Source organism: Sebastes fasciatus, chromosome 10, assembly GCF_043250625.1.
Source record: "Sebastes fasciatus isolate fSebFas1 chromosome 10, fSebFas1.pri, whole genome shotgun sequence".
NCBI classification, from domain to species: Eukaryota; Metazoa; Chordata; class Actinopteri; order Perciformes; family Sebastidae; genus Sebastes; species Sebastes fasciatus.
The window spans coordinates 8506234-8521217 of record NC_133804.1 but is presented as its reverse complement, the minus strand read 5'-3'; the positions used below and the strand labels follow the sequence as shown (position 1 = coordinate 8521217).

Genomic DNA, 14984 nt, shown 5'->3' with positions numbered 1-14984 from the left:
ATTAGTGGAAATTAGGTTTTAGCAGGCTCAGTTTTAAAGCTAGAGTAAAGCTACTGGTATCATATGAAATCGATGCTAAATGAAGTACCTGTGAGGGTTTCTGGACAATATCTGTCATTGTTTTGTGTTGATAATTGTTTTCCAATAATAAATACAGTATATACATACATCTGCATAAAGCAGCATATTCACCCACTCCCATGTTGATAAAAGTATTAAATACTTGACAAATCTCCCTTTAAGGTACATTTTGAACAGATAAAAAATGTGTGATTAATTTGCATTAATCACGATTAACCATAGTCAGTCATGCAATTATTCGCGATTGAATATTTCAACTGATTGACAGACGTAATTTATATTAATTTACAGTGGGTGTGTTATATGGATTTCACCTGAATAGCCCTTGCTTGGTCTCATGGATTGGTTGTTGTTCTTTGTAAGTGTGTATACTGTATATACAGTATATGTAGGCCTATATGCAGGCTTGTTGTCATTTGCTATATTGTCAATAATTCATTTACCAGTGTTGAGAGTGTGCAGGTAATTATTTTTGTTATATCACAGTAGGCGTAAAACTAGAATTAGCTCCTCATGATTGTATGTCTCCTGCTAACCAGTCAAGTTGCAGTTTACATTCTTGTCTGTCCAAAATGTCATCACTTCTTCTTGAGTTATGGCCAAAAACGTGTTTTGTGAGGTCACATTGACTTTGACCTTTTGAGTCCAAATGTCCACTTGAGTCCAAGTGGACATTTGTGCCAAATTTGAAGAAATTCCCTGCAGACGTTCCTGAGATATCGCTTTCATGAGAATGGTACAGACGGATGGACGGACGGACAACCCAAAAACATAATGCTTTCGGCCACAGATGTCGCCGGCGCAGAGGTATAAAAATCACAACCCTGTATCAAAAAACCACAAGAATAAACAATAAACAGAGGTCGGTAGAGAACCAAAATCCACCACCAAATGACAGTTCCAGTCCATTTGCTTTGCAAGAGTGGAGCAAGCAAAACTAACCATATCTGTACAAATGATGCAGCCTCACAGTAGCAAACCTATAAAAGCACAGCCCTCAGGGAAAATCTGTGTTTACTATTTAAAAACATCCAGAGTGCATTTAATGCCGGAGGACGTCAGGACACTTATTTATAGGAACAAGGACAATACCTAAAGTTCATTTGTTCAGCAAGAACATTCAGAAACATGTGCTTTTCACATCATCTGAATCGTGTGGTACAGATGGGCCTGCTGAACCATGTTTAATTGGTCAGACAAAACCTGTCTGTGTTAGGGGACTGTGCATCCCGCCGTGCAACTATCCAAATGTCAACTTGACTCTTGCTAGTTTGGACAGAGATAAAGAGCATCAGCAAAATCCCAATGTTGTACTGCTGGATGGGTCAGGGGGAGCGAATGACATCAGTCCAGATTAAACGTCTTTAACACCTGATGTCTTGTACTGTAGGTGAAATGCTGTTTCAGTATAGTTAGCATTGCTAGCTTTTTAAGATGATTGAGCAGATATTGTGGCTCTACTGGTTACATGAGCAGCAACAGTCACTTTGACGATAAGATTATCACTTAAAGAATCAAACAAAATCCAACCAAAAGGCATCACAGTATCACCGACAGTACAAACAACATACATGTATTCAATAATATCCATTTAAACAAGGCAAGTTAGCAAGAACTCAGAAAACATATCAGAGCACCACAGCGAATAATAGGGCTGGAACGATACACCTATCTCCCGATTCAATACTATCACGATACTTATGTGGCAATTCGATATGTATTGTGATTTTTAAGTATTGCGATTCGATATTGTGATTTATTGCAATTTTTGTTAACTTTTTTAACACTAGACCATGGACCAAAAAGTTGAATCATACACTTCTAGGGACTTTTACTTTGGAAAATATCTAAATTAATACTGTAAAAATGTTTTACTTTCAGCTTGTATGTAGTCAGAGATGTCCTGAAGTCATATCTATCAGTCACTGTCAGGCATTATTTATTGAACTTTTTCCAGCAACCCAAAAATCAAAGAATAAAGACATTCCCCTCACAAATTAGTGTTTTTTTCTTTCTAATTTATAAGGGACAAGTAATGTTTTATACTTCTGGTGAATATAATCCAATCAATCTTATTTCCATATATGTATTTTGTATATACAGTTCCCTTTGTTAACATCAACCAATCCATTGGATCCATTGGATTGGATTGTAAAGCGCTTTGAGTGGTCGGAAGACTAGAAAAGCGCTATATAAATGCAAGTCCATTTATCTTATTTTATTTTGAAAACCGGACGTAGTCACATGTGTATACTTCCGCTAACTTTTCCTGTCGCAAAGTCTGTCGCTAGCTCTCCCGTCCTCCGTTCTCTTTATATTTTGGAATTAAATGTGAGGGTGCAGGTCGTATACATGTGGACCCTCTGCCATTTTGTACTTTGTCGTTTCGGCTTGCTGGGGCCGTTCGCGGTTTGTTTTGGTTGACGGATACGGAATGGATATGATGAATACGGAGTGGATATGACATCACGTTACTCAGACTACAACAATAACTTTCTTCTACCTCCACATAGACTCAAATGTTGATAAGAGTATTAAATACTTGACAAATCTCCCTTTAAGTTACATTTTGAACAGATAAAAAATGAGCGACTCATTTGCGATTAATCATGATTAACTATGGACAATCATGCAATTAAATATTTATCGATCGATTGACAGCCCTAAAAAATATTGATTAGTGCAGCTCTAAAGATTTCTTGTCAGGGTTAAATATACCTGTTACCTCTTCTTTAAACAGATGCATGGATGGATGTTTACAAAACAAGATATAGTTATACTTAAGACCTGAGAACTTCACTTGTGTTTCAGAGTTTGTATTTTCGTCTTAATTTTAAACTCATCACCTCCTGCTGGAGAATTAACCTCAACCAACAACAACATTTCTTTTTGGTATTCACGACAAATCAACAGCATCAGTTGGATTTTGACATAAAAATCTTGCTGTAAAGCTGGAACATAATGTATAGCTCTGAGCGTGAAGTCTGCGTTAGATGAAAAATTTTTTGGGGTGGAAAACAAATTAGTAGCAGAAGTGTGAATATGAACAGAAGTGAGCTGCCTCGCAGTCACACTAATGATGATGTGGGAGCAACTGTGCTTTCTGCATTCACTCTCTGCAGCCTGGCTTGATTTCAGTGAAAGTGACAGAAACCAATTGCTGCATTTTTTAAAAGGGCTTGGTATTGCTTCATCGCTTGAAACAGAGGACAAGTATGAAAAATAAATGCTGGATTAAACCAGTTAGGGTTACAATTTAGTCCACAGTAGTTACATTATAGGCTCTATATTGGAGCAAAATAGCAGGTTTTGCTTCTGAAAGCAATAGGCCTGTTTAGCCATCAAATGGCTGTGGTTAGATTGTTTTCTCTATAAATAAATTCAGGAGAAATGTGCGGCCTAAACCCACACGGTAATTCATTCATTGTTGAAACGATTACAGTTGGTTTTTTTTCTCTCTCCCCTGAAACCTTCTAGTAGCCCCAAGGGGACACGTGGGTTCATCTTGAAAACCTCTGCCCTAGATTCATCTTCTCCATCTTTATCATCTGATTATCAGTGGGAGCTGTAAAATGTTTCATCTCTTCACTGCACTAAGACAAAGCAGAGTGCTCACTGGGATAGAGTTAAATGTCGCACACCTTAGGAAAAACATATTAACACTAGCTCAACGTTCTACCTTGATATACGTAGGAGTTTGTGTACAATCTAATGCAATCTATGGTAACAGCCCTGTAACTGATTTCATTTTGGCTATGGTGTCTGAGAGGTGTTGTGGTTATTTTTTAGGCTGTAGTTTGTGGCCTTGTTATCAATGCTCGAAGTGGGCCGGTACTCACCGGTACGCCATACCAGCACTTCTTCATTTTACACTTTGGCGTACCGTGACTTTTTCTTGCGTACTGGAACTTCTCACAAGCTGCTGGTACTCTTTTCTGCCCTCTCCATAACAGGACTTCTGAGAGATTTATAATCAAACGGCACAGCGCCAGAGTTTTTTGCGCCGCCCCGCACAAGCCGTATGAACATAAACAGTATGTAAACACTGTGAAGAGTATCTAGACGAGCCAGCACGGCACGGCACGGCACGGCACGGCACGGCACGGCACGGCACGGCACGGCACGGCACGGCACGGCACGGCACGGCACGGCACGGCACGGCACGGCACAGCACGGGAGAGGCGGGGCGAGAACAACGCTGCTATAATTTATCAATACAATACGTCCTTCACGTCCCTTTTGTAAAATACTGTAATTAGTGAACTGTTCGTCATAACTTTTTTTGTAGTTGTGAATAAATATACTTAATAAAACATTATTAAAAAGTTTTCTGAATCTGTTCTTTTGATTTACAGAAGATGATTTTACAGGGCAAACATTTCCAGAAGAATTAAATGTTCAGACGGTGGCTGTGATATGTGTGAATAATAAAATAATTATTCAACCAAACTAAATTTTGTTTTTAAGCTGTTTTGGAGTTATCTATAGTGATAATAATGGTCCATTCAGAATGTATCTCTTTATCCTGTTGCAATAACATGTAAATGCATCCTGACTGGGACATTGCTCCTAAGTGATACCCTGCTATAGGCTACAAATAACACAGGGAACACTTTAACTACTAACCCTGTGAGTAAATATACAAACACACCACCTTAACCCTAGAATGTTTCAGTTGTAATATTATTGTAATATTACTGTATAGGCCTACTATAGAAGATGCTTAAACCAAGTATAATAATAAATAAATAAATAAATAAATAGGAGCAACAACATGTGAATAAGGGGAGTACCAGCACTTATTTTTTACTACTTCAAGCACTGCTTGCTATAGAGGATTTGTTGCATTACATTACACAGGTGTTCCTGATATTCTGTCCACACCCTGTAGCTGTCTTTAACTGCTGTTTTCTATGGAGGGAATTGAAAAATGTCTTTGTCCATTATCATGTAGAAGAGTAAAATACAAAGATGTGGGAGAAGAAGACAAATGACTGTGGGGCTAAATACATTTTGTAATACACTGTGTGTATGAAGTAATGTTGTCATGATGCTGTAAATAAACGATTGAATATTTGAAGTTTCATACAGAGAGAGATTACATGCAGTATATGTTAGATACATTGTGATTCAGGCTATGGCACACTACTTGAACCATGAAAACACTCAAAGAGACTGACTCTGTATCCCAGAATATACTGTACTGTATACGTCTGAGTGAACACACTCATGCAGCTGTGAGGAGGTGCTTTTTCAGCCATTACAAACATGTTATAAACTAAGGCTCAACGAAGCGTTCACATGTTTTTTCCACAGATGAGACATAAAGATCTAATGTGTGTACGATGTGGAAAACTCCATCTGATGTCGTTTTTCTGTTCTTAGACTGAATTCGGCTCCTTGATGTTAATGGGTACAGTGTGTGCAGCTACATCTGGAGTGTTGGGAGTCTGGCTCCCACCGGGGCTAAATCTAATAAAAATGTATGTGCTCATGGTACTGTAAGACACTTTGGATGAAAGTGTCTAATTTATGTCGGAATGTTTTATTTATATGTTTTTATTTCAAATCGCAAAATCTCCCCTAAGTCTGCCTGTAACACGATCAGGAGAATCATTAGTTAATGTAGTTTAAATCAATAAAGTTGTGTAGATTCCAGCCTGTAAATCTCCAATAGACTATAAAAATCGTGTCAAAAGTGCCAGGGCCAAATGTCAAGAAATATACTCAGTATATATATATTTTCTAGGGACGCATTAAGTATAAACTTTGGTGCATAAACCATATTTGACAGAAAATTCTAAGAATATGAACATTAAAGATCTCTAAAGTAAGATACTGAGCTGCAGTGTTGTAATAGGCCAAACCTTTATGCTTTTCCTACACAGTAAATAAGCTAGCAGCACCATTACTGTAGGTCCAGTTGTACAGGCTGAGCACTGCCAAGCTAAAGGAGGTCTGTTTCCCCATATGGCAGCTCCTGGACTGGGCTGATGGCCCCAGGAATTTGAATTTCAAATGGAACCAAATCCTGAGGGAGGAGCTCAGCTTTGGGGTGAGGGGCCAGCTGGAAATGAGATGCCAAACATGGAGGATGACGGGAGAGGTGAGGATGGAGAGGGAAGCACTGTGGCGCACTGAGAAGACGTGATTGTCATCGGCACACAAAATGCACCATCTTGTGCAGAGAGTGAAAAATATTGAAGCCTATCACGCTCATATAGCTTCAAATGTATCAAACCTCACAGAAGCTCAGGAAAATCACATTTTAGTATTGTATATTATGCACTGTATGATTATATTTTATGATTAAATATTTCACTTTTAAATTTTTTTGTTGAACTTTTCCAACATGTACGTTTACTCATATCACAACATGACATAAGTCACGACACGCAACTTCCATTAAGAAAATATATCCAATGCACAATTACTAATAAAATTATATATATATACCAGGGCTGCGCAATTAATTGAATATTAATCGAGATCACAATTTTGGATTCCCACAATTAAATAGACATGATCGACTGCGATATCGACGTATAAAATCAAGCACTTTCTAAAGTAACAGCTAGCCACCAGGGGGCTTCACTTTTGGGGAGCTGTCAAGCTTTGTTTATACTTGCGTGTGGCACCGTGGCGCACGCTAAGAGCATGCACAGAGGCATTTATGCTCAGCACATTCTTAATTGCAATATGCTCCGAAACGCCAGGTGCCGTACAAACAAAATAGTCTGTGGATAAGCAAGAAGTCAACAAACGTTACCGGAAATCGTGGGCAAAAAGCTTCTTCTTTCCCCAGTGTGTTGCCTATTTCTTTCCAAGAATTTAATGACATGTTACTGTCCCTGTGGTCTCTCAATGAACCGTTGTAGAGATGTCTGTATAGGCAAACCTGCTCGACCAGTTTTCCTTCGAAGGCGTCCATGTTGAAATAAAAAGCGAAGTGCGCGTAGTTACAAAAATTCAGAGGTGCCCGACCAAGCATTGTGACAACTTGCGCAAAAGCCGCGTTGGTGTAATTTTGTGGCGTGCGCACCTCGCGCCGGCTTCATTACGACGATCATAAACCTGCTGCGCGCAGTGCTCCGTTTACTTAAATGTAAAAGTGCAATCAAATATAATATAGTTTTGTCGCTAATATCAATGAATAATCAAGATGAATAATCGTGATCTCAATATTCATCAAAATAATCGGGATTATCATTTTGGCCACAGTCGTGCAGCCCTAATATATATACAGTACATAGACACACACAAAGCTGCCAGATACACTGAGGGTTTGGGTGGGAAAGGGGGTCATGTTTTAATGCAAAATTGCAATCAATGTAGGAGACAAAATGCTTTTCTCCTAGTTGACCTCTTGAGGAGTATTTTTAAGTCTTTCAAGGTTGAGATGTGCCATAACATCCTCTGACCAATTAGAGTGTAGTGGTGGCTTGGCAGATTCCCACTGAATCAACACTAACCATCGTGTCAATAATGACAGACAGGCTGTGCACCTGAGAGTGCAAACATCTGGTAACAAAATCAATGCTACATTTTACTCAAACTGCTCCTTTAAAAATATATAATCTAAGATGGATGATAGAAAGATCCAGTCAGAATTCCCAAAGCTCCAACATATTACTTTGCCATCCCTTCAACCATGTCTCTACAGTCAAACTAGCATCACAACCATGCAGCACAACCAAACTGACACGGCAACCACACTTTATTTCCTCCAATATCTGACAAAATCAGCGGGCATTTTCTGGGAAAAATTCAAGTGAGAATGTAGCCCTCTGCAGGGTTAAATGTGGCCAGTTTGGCTGCTGTGACTTTCCAGGAAGTGGAGTGAGTGTTATATAACCTATATGTTTTGTGCACAGAGTGTGTTTGTCAGTTTATTCTTGAGGGAATTGTTGCCAAAGGTTATATCAGTGCTACAAATCTGATGTTAAATGAAGTGTTCTCACTTCAAATGAGCCATCAACTGTTTAAAAAATGACACACGTGCTGTTTCATAATGGGAGCTCAGGAGTTAGATAGTTTATGTAAAAAGTATAGATATTAAATGATAAAGTTCTGGTCATCCAAGGATAGTAGATCATTTCCTTACCCCCAAGCCCTGGCCGTAGACGGTTGTCATATCCATCCAGCAGGCTGTCCAGGATCCGTGTGAACAGGGTGATGTTGGTTTTAAAGGCATCAGATGTGGTATCGGCATTCACTGACCTAGTCGACGGACACACAATAACAACATGACCAGCCAAGGGACACTTGAACAAACAGGAATTTGTTTCATTAAAGTTTAATAACTGTGTTTTCCACAGAGACCTGATTTATTAAAAAAAGGGGTCGTTATTATCTGGCAGAGACTTCATACGTGCCCACACAGACGCACACATACACATTGTTTCTCATCCACATGGATGACCCAGTTCAAGGCAGAACATTTGTGAGCCATCTGATCGTGGAGCCAAAACACAACTGAATATGCAAATGTAATCAGAGCTAGAGATTCATGGTAAATAAATTCAGATAAGGTCCTACATTAAAGCTCGAGATATTCACCACCGTCAACAGCACTGGTGTAACAGCCACAGGTTTTTACTTTAAAGCAGGGACTGTGTATACAATATTAATCATTTTACACATCTGGGTATTTTCTGTTTGGACCATAAGTCCTCTAATTACCATCAGAGAAAGTGTTAGATTAATGTAGCCTACTTATAATGTTACAACCTCAAAGACTAGGAATATTTAGTTTCTCAGTATGTTCTCTAATGTAGCAACAGTAACATACTTCGCCACAGTTTAAATTACACATATTAATGTTAAAACAGCCAGCATATTTTTAGGCTCTGTTAGCATCAAATGTACATTAGCAGATGTAGGAAACGTTAGCTGTCTAACAACTAGCTAGTTTTCAGGAAGTTAGCCAGCTAAATTAGAAATGTTAGCTTGAAAAAAGTGGGTTACATTGCTATAGTTTTCTGAAGACATTTTCCTATCTATATCAGCTCATACATAACCATTACAGATACTCGTGCCTTTTTGTGAGAGTTAATTATGCTGTGTTCATGTCATGTCATACAGACATATCTATCCTCCTGGTTGTCAAGTTAAAAATATCAGGAATTTCTGAAAACTATCTCACACTTGGGGACAGATGTTTCGATAAACCAATGGCAAAATGGCTGCCAAGCTCTGCTCTATTCAAGCATGGATGTTTAAAGTACTCCATTGTTCCAGTTTGTGACAGTGAGCCAGTTAGGACCATGGCTGTATTAAAGGTCCCATATCATGCTCATTTTCAGGTTCATACTTGTATTTTGGGTTTCTAGTAGAACATGTTTACATGCTGTAATGTTAAAAAAACAACTTTATTTTCCTCATACTGTCTGCCTGAATATAACTGTATTCACCCTCTGTCTGAAACGCTCCGTTTTAGTGCATTTAAATGGAATTGCAACAGAATTGCGTTGCTAAGCAACAGTTTGGGTCCATGTTTACTTCCTGTCAGCTGATGTTATTCACATACACTGCAACAGGAATAAACTGGGACACATTTAGAATGTTTACGTTTAAAACCGTGTAATGGTCTAAATATTGTATATTTGTGACATCACATATGGACAGATATCAGCTTGTTTCAAAAGCACAATTTCTGAATACGGGCTGTGTGTATTTGTCTGTATATTAAGTGCTTCGATACTTTAACAGTATTTATAAAGCACTTAAACCTGCTTTATAATATAAAAGACGTGAAAATCGTACTTTTTACAATATGGGACCTTTAAGAGAACTGGATACAGCGTTGGAGGCGGGGCCCCGTTCATTCCTATGAAAGTCGCTCAGTGGCGCATGAAGCCTAAATGGCTCGGCTCGATCTTGGGCACATGAAACATGCGCAGTAGCATCCGCTCGATCACATGACTCGGTCACAGGGTCCCAACATCACGCCGTCGTCACGGCTTGCGCTCCAGCCTCGGTCTGGGTCACATTCACATGAACGGAGGAAGGGAAATAACTCTGGATTCGGCTATTAGTTCATTCTACAACTTTAAAAACGTATTTATTTAAATAAGGGTTATTTAGGTGTTCGTACTGGGAAGTTGATTCACCTAAAAGAAAAATATCCGCTGAGTTACAGACATCTCTTTCCCAATGTAAGTCTATGGGAAAAAGTATTTTTGGGCCCAATGCATCACGTGACTGACACGGAAGTTGCAGTAATGCTGTTTGGCCACTACGAAAGTTGGGGTCGACGACCGGTGCACTTCCTGGGGGCTTGGTTAGGCCTAACTTATTACAAAGAGTATAGAAGCAAAGAGATGGTATGGTGTGCCGCTATTTGGACTGAAAATGCTTATTAAATTCATAATATTGAATTGTTCAACACAGGCCATTTCCATAGAATATGACAATAGAATAGAAATCATTTTGTACGGTACTTTTTAGGCCGATGTTTTACTGGCATCCGGTAGTCGCTTTCAGTCCGAAATGGCAGAAGCGTAGCTTTGCTGATGGGCGCTGATGTCGCAATGGAACGAACAATGCACTTTCACTTCTTGGCAGTGTACATTCTTTGCTTATAATACCAGCACCCTAAATCGAAAGCAGCAAAGCATAATTCTGATGCAATTAATTGTATTATTTACACCTAGGTGCTTTTGAAACCTTTTCCGTGAAAACGTCACACAGCCAAGCGCTAGACAATAGAAACGTTTTTAGAATCTACAGTAGCCTGGTGGGGACATAATAGATATAATGAATTCAGTGGGCTTTTTTTTTAAATTGTCTCTCATGCTTCTGACATCTGGCTGTTTCTTTATTTTCCTCTTGTCAGCCGTCCTCTGGTGTGAGCTCTCAAATGACCTAAACTGTCACTCCCAACAGGCTATCAAAAGACACCTTTACACCTGAGGTGATAATGTGAGATGTCCTCTGATAGAACAGTGGGCGCCTGCCTGTCTGTAGTAAAAAATGAAGGCGTTAGTTAGACACATTTTCAGGAATTCACGCAATTTTAATCGGGGGCTGTCTGTGTTTCTGAATATTTCCACTTTAACGTTGGCTTCAAACACTTGATTTTAATGTGTTTTGTATGATATTATGCTATGTGTTTATTTTGCATTTGTTTTATGTTGTGGCATCTGAAACTTTAATGTATGTTTAAATGCTGCTGTCTTGGCCAGGTCTCTCTTGCAAAAGAGATTCTTAATCTCAATGAGTACTACCTGGTTAAATAAAGGTTGAATAAAAAAAAATTTAAAAATGTAAAGCAATTAGGCCTCATATATATATATTTTAATTATATGATTTAAATACTATTTATTGATTGCATTCTCCTTGTAAATTAGGCCAGCTGGTCACAAAATTGCATTTCAAGGTTTATTATTGGCTGTAGCTATTATCCAAAATTAGAAAAGGCTATTAAAACAACCATTTTTACAACCCTGTTATGGACAATAAAACTCAAGCTCTATGGAATTTCAAATAACCTTAAACCAAGATGGATGGTTTTAGGCCTACATTAGAAATAGTAGCTACTAAACAATAGGCTAGATAATTACCCACAAGCCCTGCGGGTTGTTTTTATGGTCAGACTGAGGCTCCTGAAGGCTGTAAACTGCCTCCCCTCCTGCGCATTGAGCGTCCACTGATAATGAGTCCGGTGTGATAAAAACTTGATAAATGGAGACCTCCTGTCCGTCCCCCAGAGACACACAGAGACACACAGAGACTGGTCCTCGGCCTACAGCTCGTACACCATGAGCCTATCATCGCTCCGAGGCCAACCCATTCAAAAAGACTCACCTGGTATTCCAGAGAACTGTGAGCGCCAGCAGGCAGACGAGGAGTGGAGGAGCGCTCTCTCTGCTCCACATGGCTGCTTCAACACCTACACACAGCAGGAATGAACTGCAATGAACGGAGGAGGCTCAGTTTAACATGCCGGTGGATTTTAATGTGACCCATACAGTCAGTCATTATGTCCATCACTCATTTTCTGGGGGATTCCCTTCAGCAGGCGAAAAAAAAAAAAAAAACACCAAGAAGAAGAGGCAGCAGAGACAGCTACTGACAGCAATTAGTATTCACTGACACGTCCACACGCCTCCACTCACTGAACATTACTGTTACCAAAAATACTGTACATGTCAGTATACACCGATCTGAAGCTGTATCATTAATTGACACAATTAAAAAAAAAATTAAAAATCATTAAATGCAGAAATATTCAATTAAATGAGAGAGAAAATGTAGGATCAAGCTCCTCTCCCACGCTTTCCAGCATCTCCCCACATAATAATAAATAATAATCAAATTTCCTTTGTGTCTGAGGGGGGGAGATTTAACAAAAAAAAACAAAAAAAAAACAGACTCACCTCAAGTGCAGAAAGTACCTGCTGCAGCTGGAATCGTCGAAGATGCAAGAAAGTTAAAGAGAAATCACCGCTCTCTCCTGTTTTGATGCGACTGAATGAGTGCAAGTGTGTCATGAGAACAAAGCTGCGAGCATTGATAAATCATAGTCCCAGCCAGCAGCAGGAATGCACCCGAAATGCACAAGCTTTCATAGTGTCCCAAAAATGTAAAAAAAATATATGTGTAATAATGATGAGATGGAAATAAAATGAAATAAAAGCTTTAAAAAAAATTAAAAAGCAGCAGTTGTGGGAGCTGATCCTGGCTTCAAATCGCCCTGTTCAGCATCCCCCTCAGCTGGTAAAAAAGCTCGATGTGAATCGTGATAAGCAAGAAGAAGCACATCTCAGTCTCCCTCATCTCCACACAAAAAAACTACAAAGGCTGAGGAGGAGAAACACTGGGTCCTAGAGGTAGTTTGGTATGCACTGAGCCTCCTGCAGCCCACACCTTGGAATGTGAGGATGTTAATGAACGTTGTTTCCACTCACAGACAATATATCAGTGCTTTATTGATTATGCAAAACACTCAGTCTTCATTGTATCATTGATGGAAATGATATATGTTTAGAAATGGATCCCATGGGTTCAACCATTTTGGGTGAGATATGTTTTGATATGTGCAACACTCACCAGAGCCTTTATTTTATTTATTTTATTTTATTTTCAACATTAAAAAATGATCTGATAATCTGGACTTGTATATTTACTGGAATGGTTAAATCTTTAAAACATCAATTAGACCAATGGACACAACATTCTCCACTGAAATACTGATTAAAGGTAGAGTGTGTATGATTTGGCAGCATCTAGTGTTGTGGTTGCAGATTGCAACCAACTGAGTACCCCTCTGCTCACTCCTCCCTTACCGAGACTACTGTAACGTGAGCCGCCGAGTGTAAAACAGCGGGAACGCCGTTCGCCTCGCTCAGAGGCCATCCTTACCATAATAACTCTACTTTAGGAGCAATGGAAGACATCAGACGGCGGCTGGCGGTACAGCGGTTTCGCACTCTGAGGCTCGCGTCACCGCAGTTTCATAAGCGTGTCGGACAACTACGGTGGCCTTCAGGTAACATAAAAACGTGAAAGGCTCTCTCTAGAGACAGTGTTTGGTTTCTCCGTTCTGGGCTACTGTAGAAATGTGGAAGAGCAACATGACGGACTACGTGAAGAGAACCTGCTCCCTATGTAGATTTCAGTGCCCGATCCGTCCCGGCTGCTCGATCCGTCCTGCGCTATGTGCGGGTGCGCATACCCACGATGACTTGTGGGAAGACCAACCCCTAAACTCTAACAGTAGGTAGCCCAGCTATGATGCTAACCGGAACTTTGGAGCTGCCGTGGCTGAGAAGAGCGACTCAACCACGAAGGTCCGAAAACGTCAATCACTTTTCGTAAAAATGCCAATATTTCTAAATCTAAATAATTCATTTCTTGCCTCAGAAATTCTCATAAGTGAATTTAATGATGAAAAAATATGATGGTGTTCAGACCAGGTAGCCTGCCTTCGGACTGAGTCGCTCTCCTCAGCCATGGCAGCTCCGAAGTTATTATCATAGCTAGGCTACCTACCATTAGCGTTTCGGTTTAGAAGCCAGTAGCCAATCAGAGGCAGAGTGGGGTCGGATCTTCCCGTAAGGCATACTGGGTAGGCACACCCGCACATGCTCAGAAAGGCTCGGGCAGCCGGGATGGATCGGGCGCTGACGGTAGATATGAAGGGCTCATTCTAAGCTAACAAAAACACAACCATTCTTAGTTTGCAGATGATTATACACTAATGAAAACATAGTTGTGAATATTTTTAAAAATTGCATATTCTTGGTTAACACTGCTGTACCAATATCTGAAATGTAAAGAAATGGCCAATATCGGTCTTACAATAAATCAGTCTAAACATAAATTGGATTTAATAAAAGGTTGTTTTTTTTGTTTTGTGTGTGTGTGTGTGTGTGTGTGTGTGTGTGTGTGTGTGTGTGTGTGTGTGTGTGTGTGTGTGTGTGTGTGTGTGTGGACACAGAGAGAATGGATGGCCCTCTTGACACTTTGCTGTTGCTAGGACTGTGTATTGTGGTAGAAATAGTCAACCTTTTCAAACATGAATTGTAGTTGCAGTGTTTACAGCATGTAGGCTCATTTCTCTGGATTGTCACAAATCAGAAACTGACAAATATAATAAATAAAAATAAAAATCGTCATTACAATTCAAGCTAGTCCTGCTTTGCTTTTGAATTGGGCAACATCTGTAATGTCAAGCTTTGGGAGCTGTTCTTTCAGCACCACATGCTGTAGACAGACGTCTTTCATTGGAGACATGTAACTACTTTTTCTGTGTGTAACAATACTTCTGAATGCAACACCAGTGTTCACATCATTGGTTGCACACATGTGGGCCTGAAATAATGTGTATATTTATTTGTATTTTCAATTAAATTGACCAATACACATGAAAACCAGTAAAGAAATCAAAACAAAGGCCC

General features: G+C 39.6%; 1 protein-coding gene across 2 annotated transcripts in view; it reads right to left on the bottom strand.

The window, feature by feature from the left end:
* The window catches only part of gabra2b (gamma-aminobutyric acid type A receptor subunit alpha2b), a 49181-nt gene extending 36314 nt beyond the window's left edge, over positions 1 to 12867 (bottom strand). The window contains exons 1-3 of one of the 2 annotated variants that reach the window (XM_074647907.1): positions 12462 to 12867; positions 11890 to 11994; positions 8186 to 8301 (exon numbers count right to left, since the gene is read on the bottom strand). In XM_074647907.1, coding sequence (XP_074504008.1) covers positions 8186 to 8301; positions 11890 to 11960 — 187 coding nt within the window. In that variant the 5' untranslated portion in view covers positions 11961 to 11994; positions 12462 to 12867. The remainder of the gene's footprint in view (positions 1 to 8185; positions 8302 to 11889; positions 11995 to 12461) is intronic. The other variant, XM_074647908.1, reaches the window with a different exon arrangement.
* Positions 12868 to 14984: the final 2117 nt, after the last annotated feature.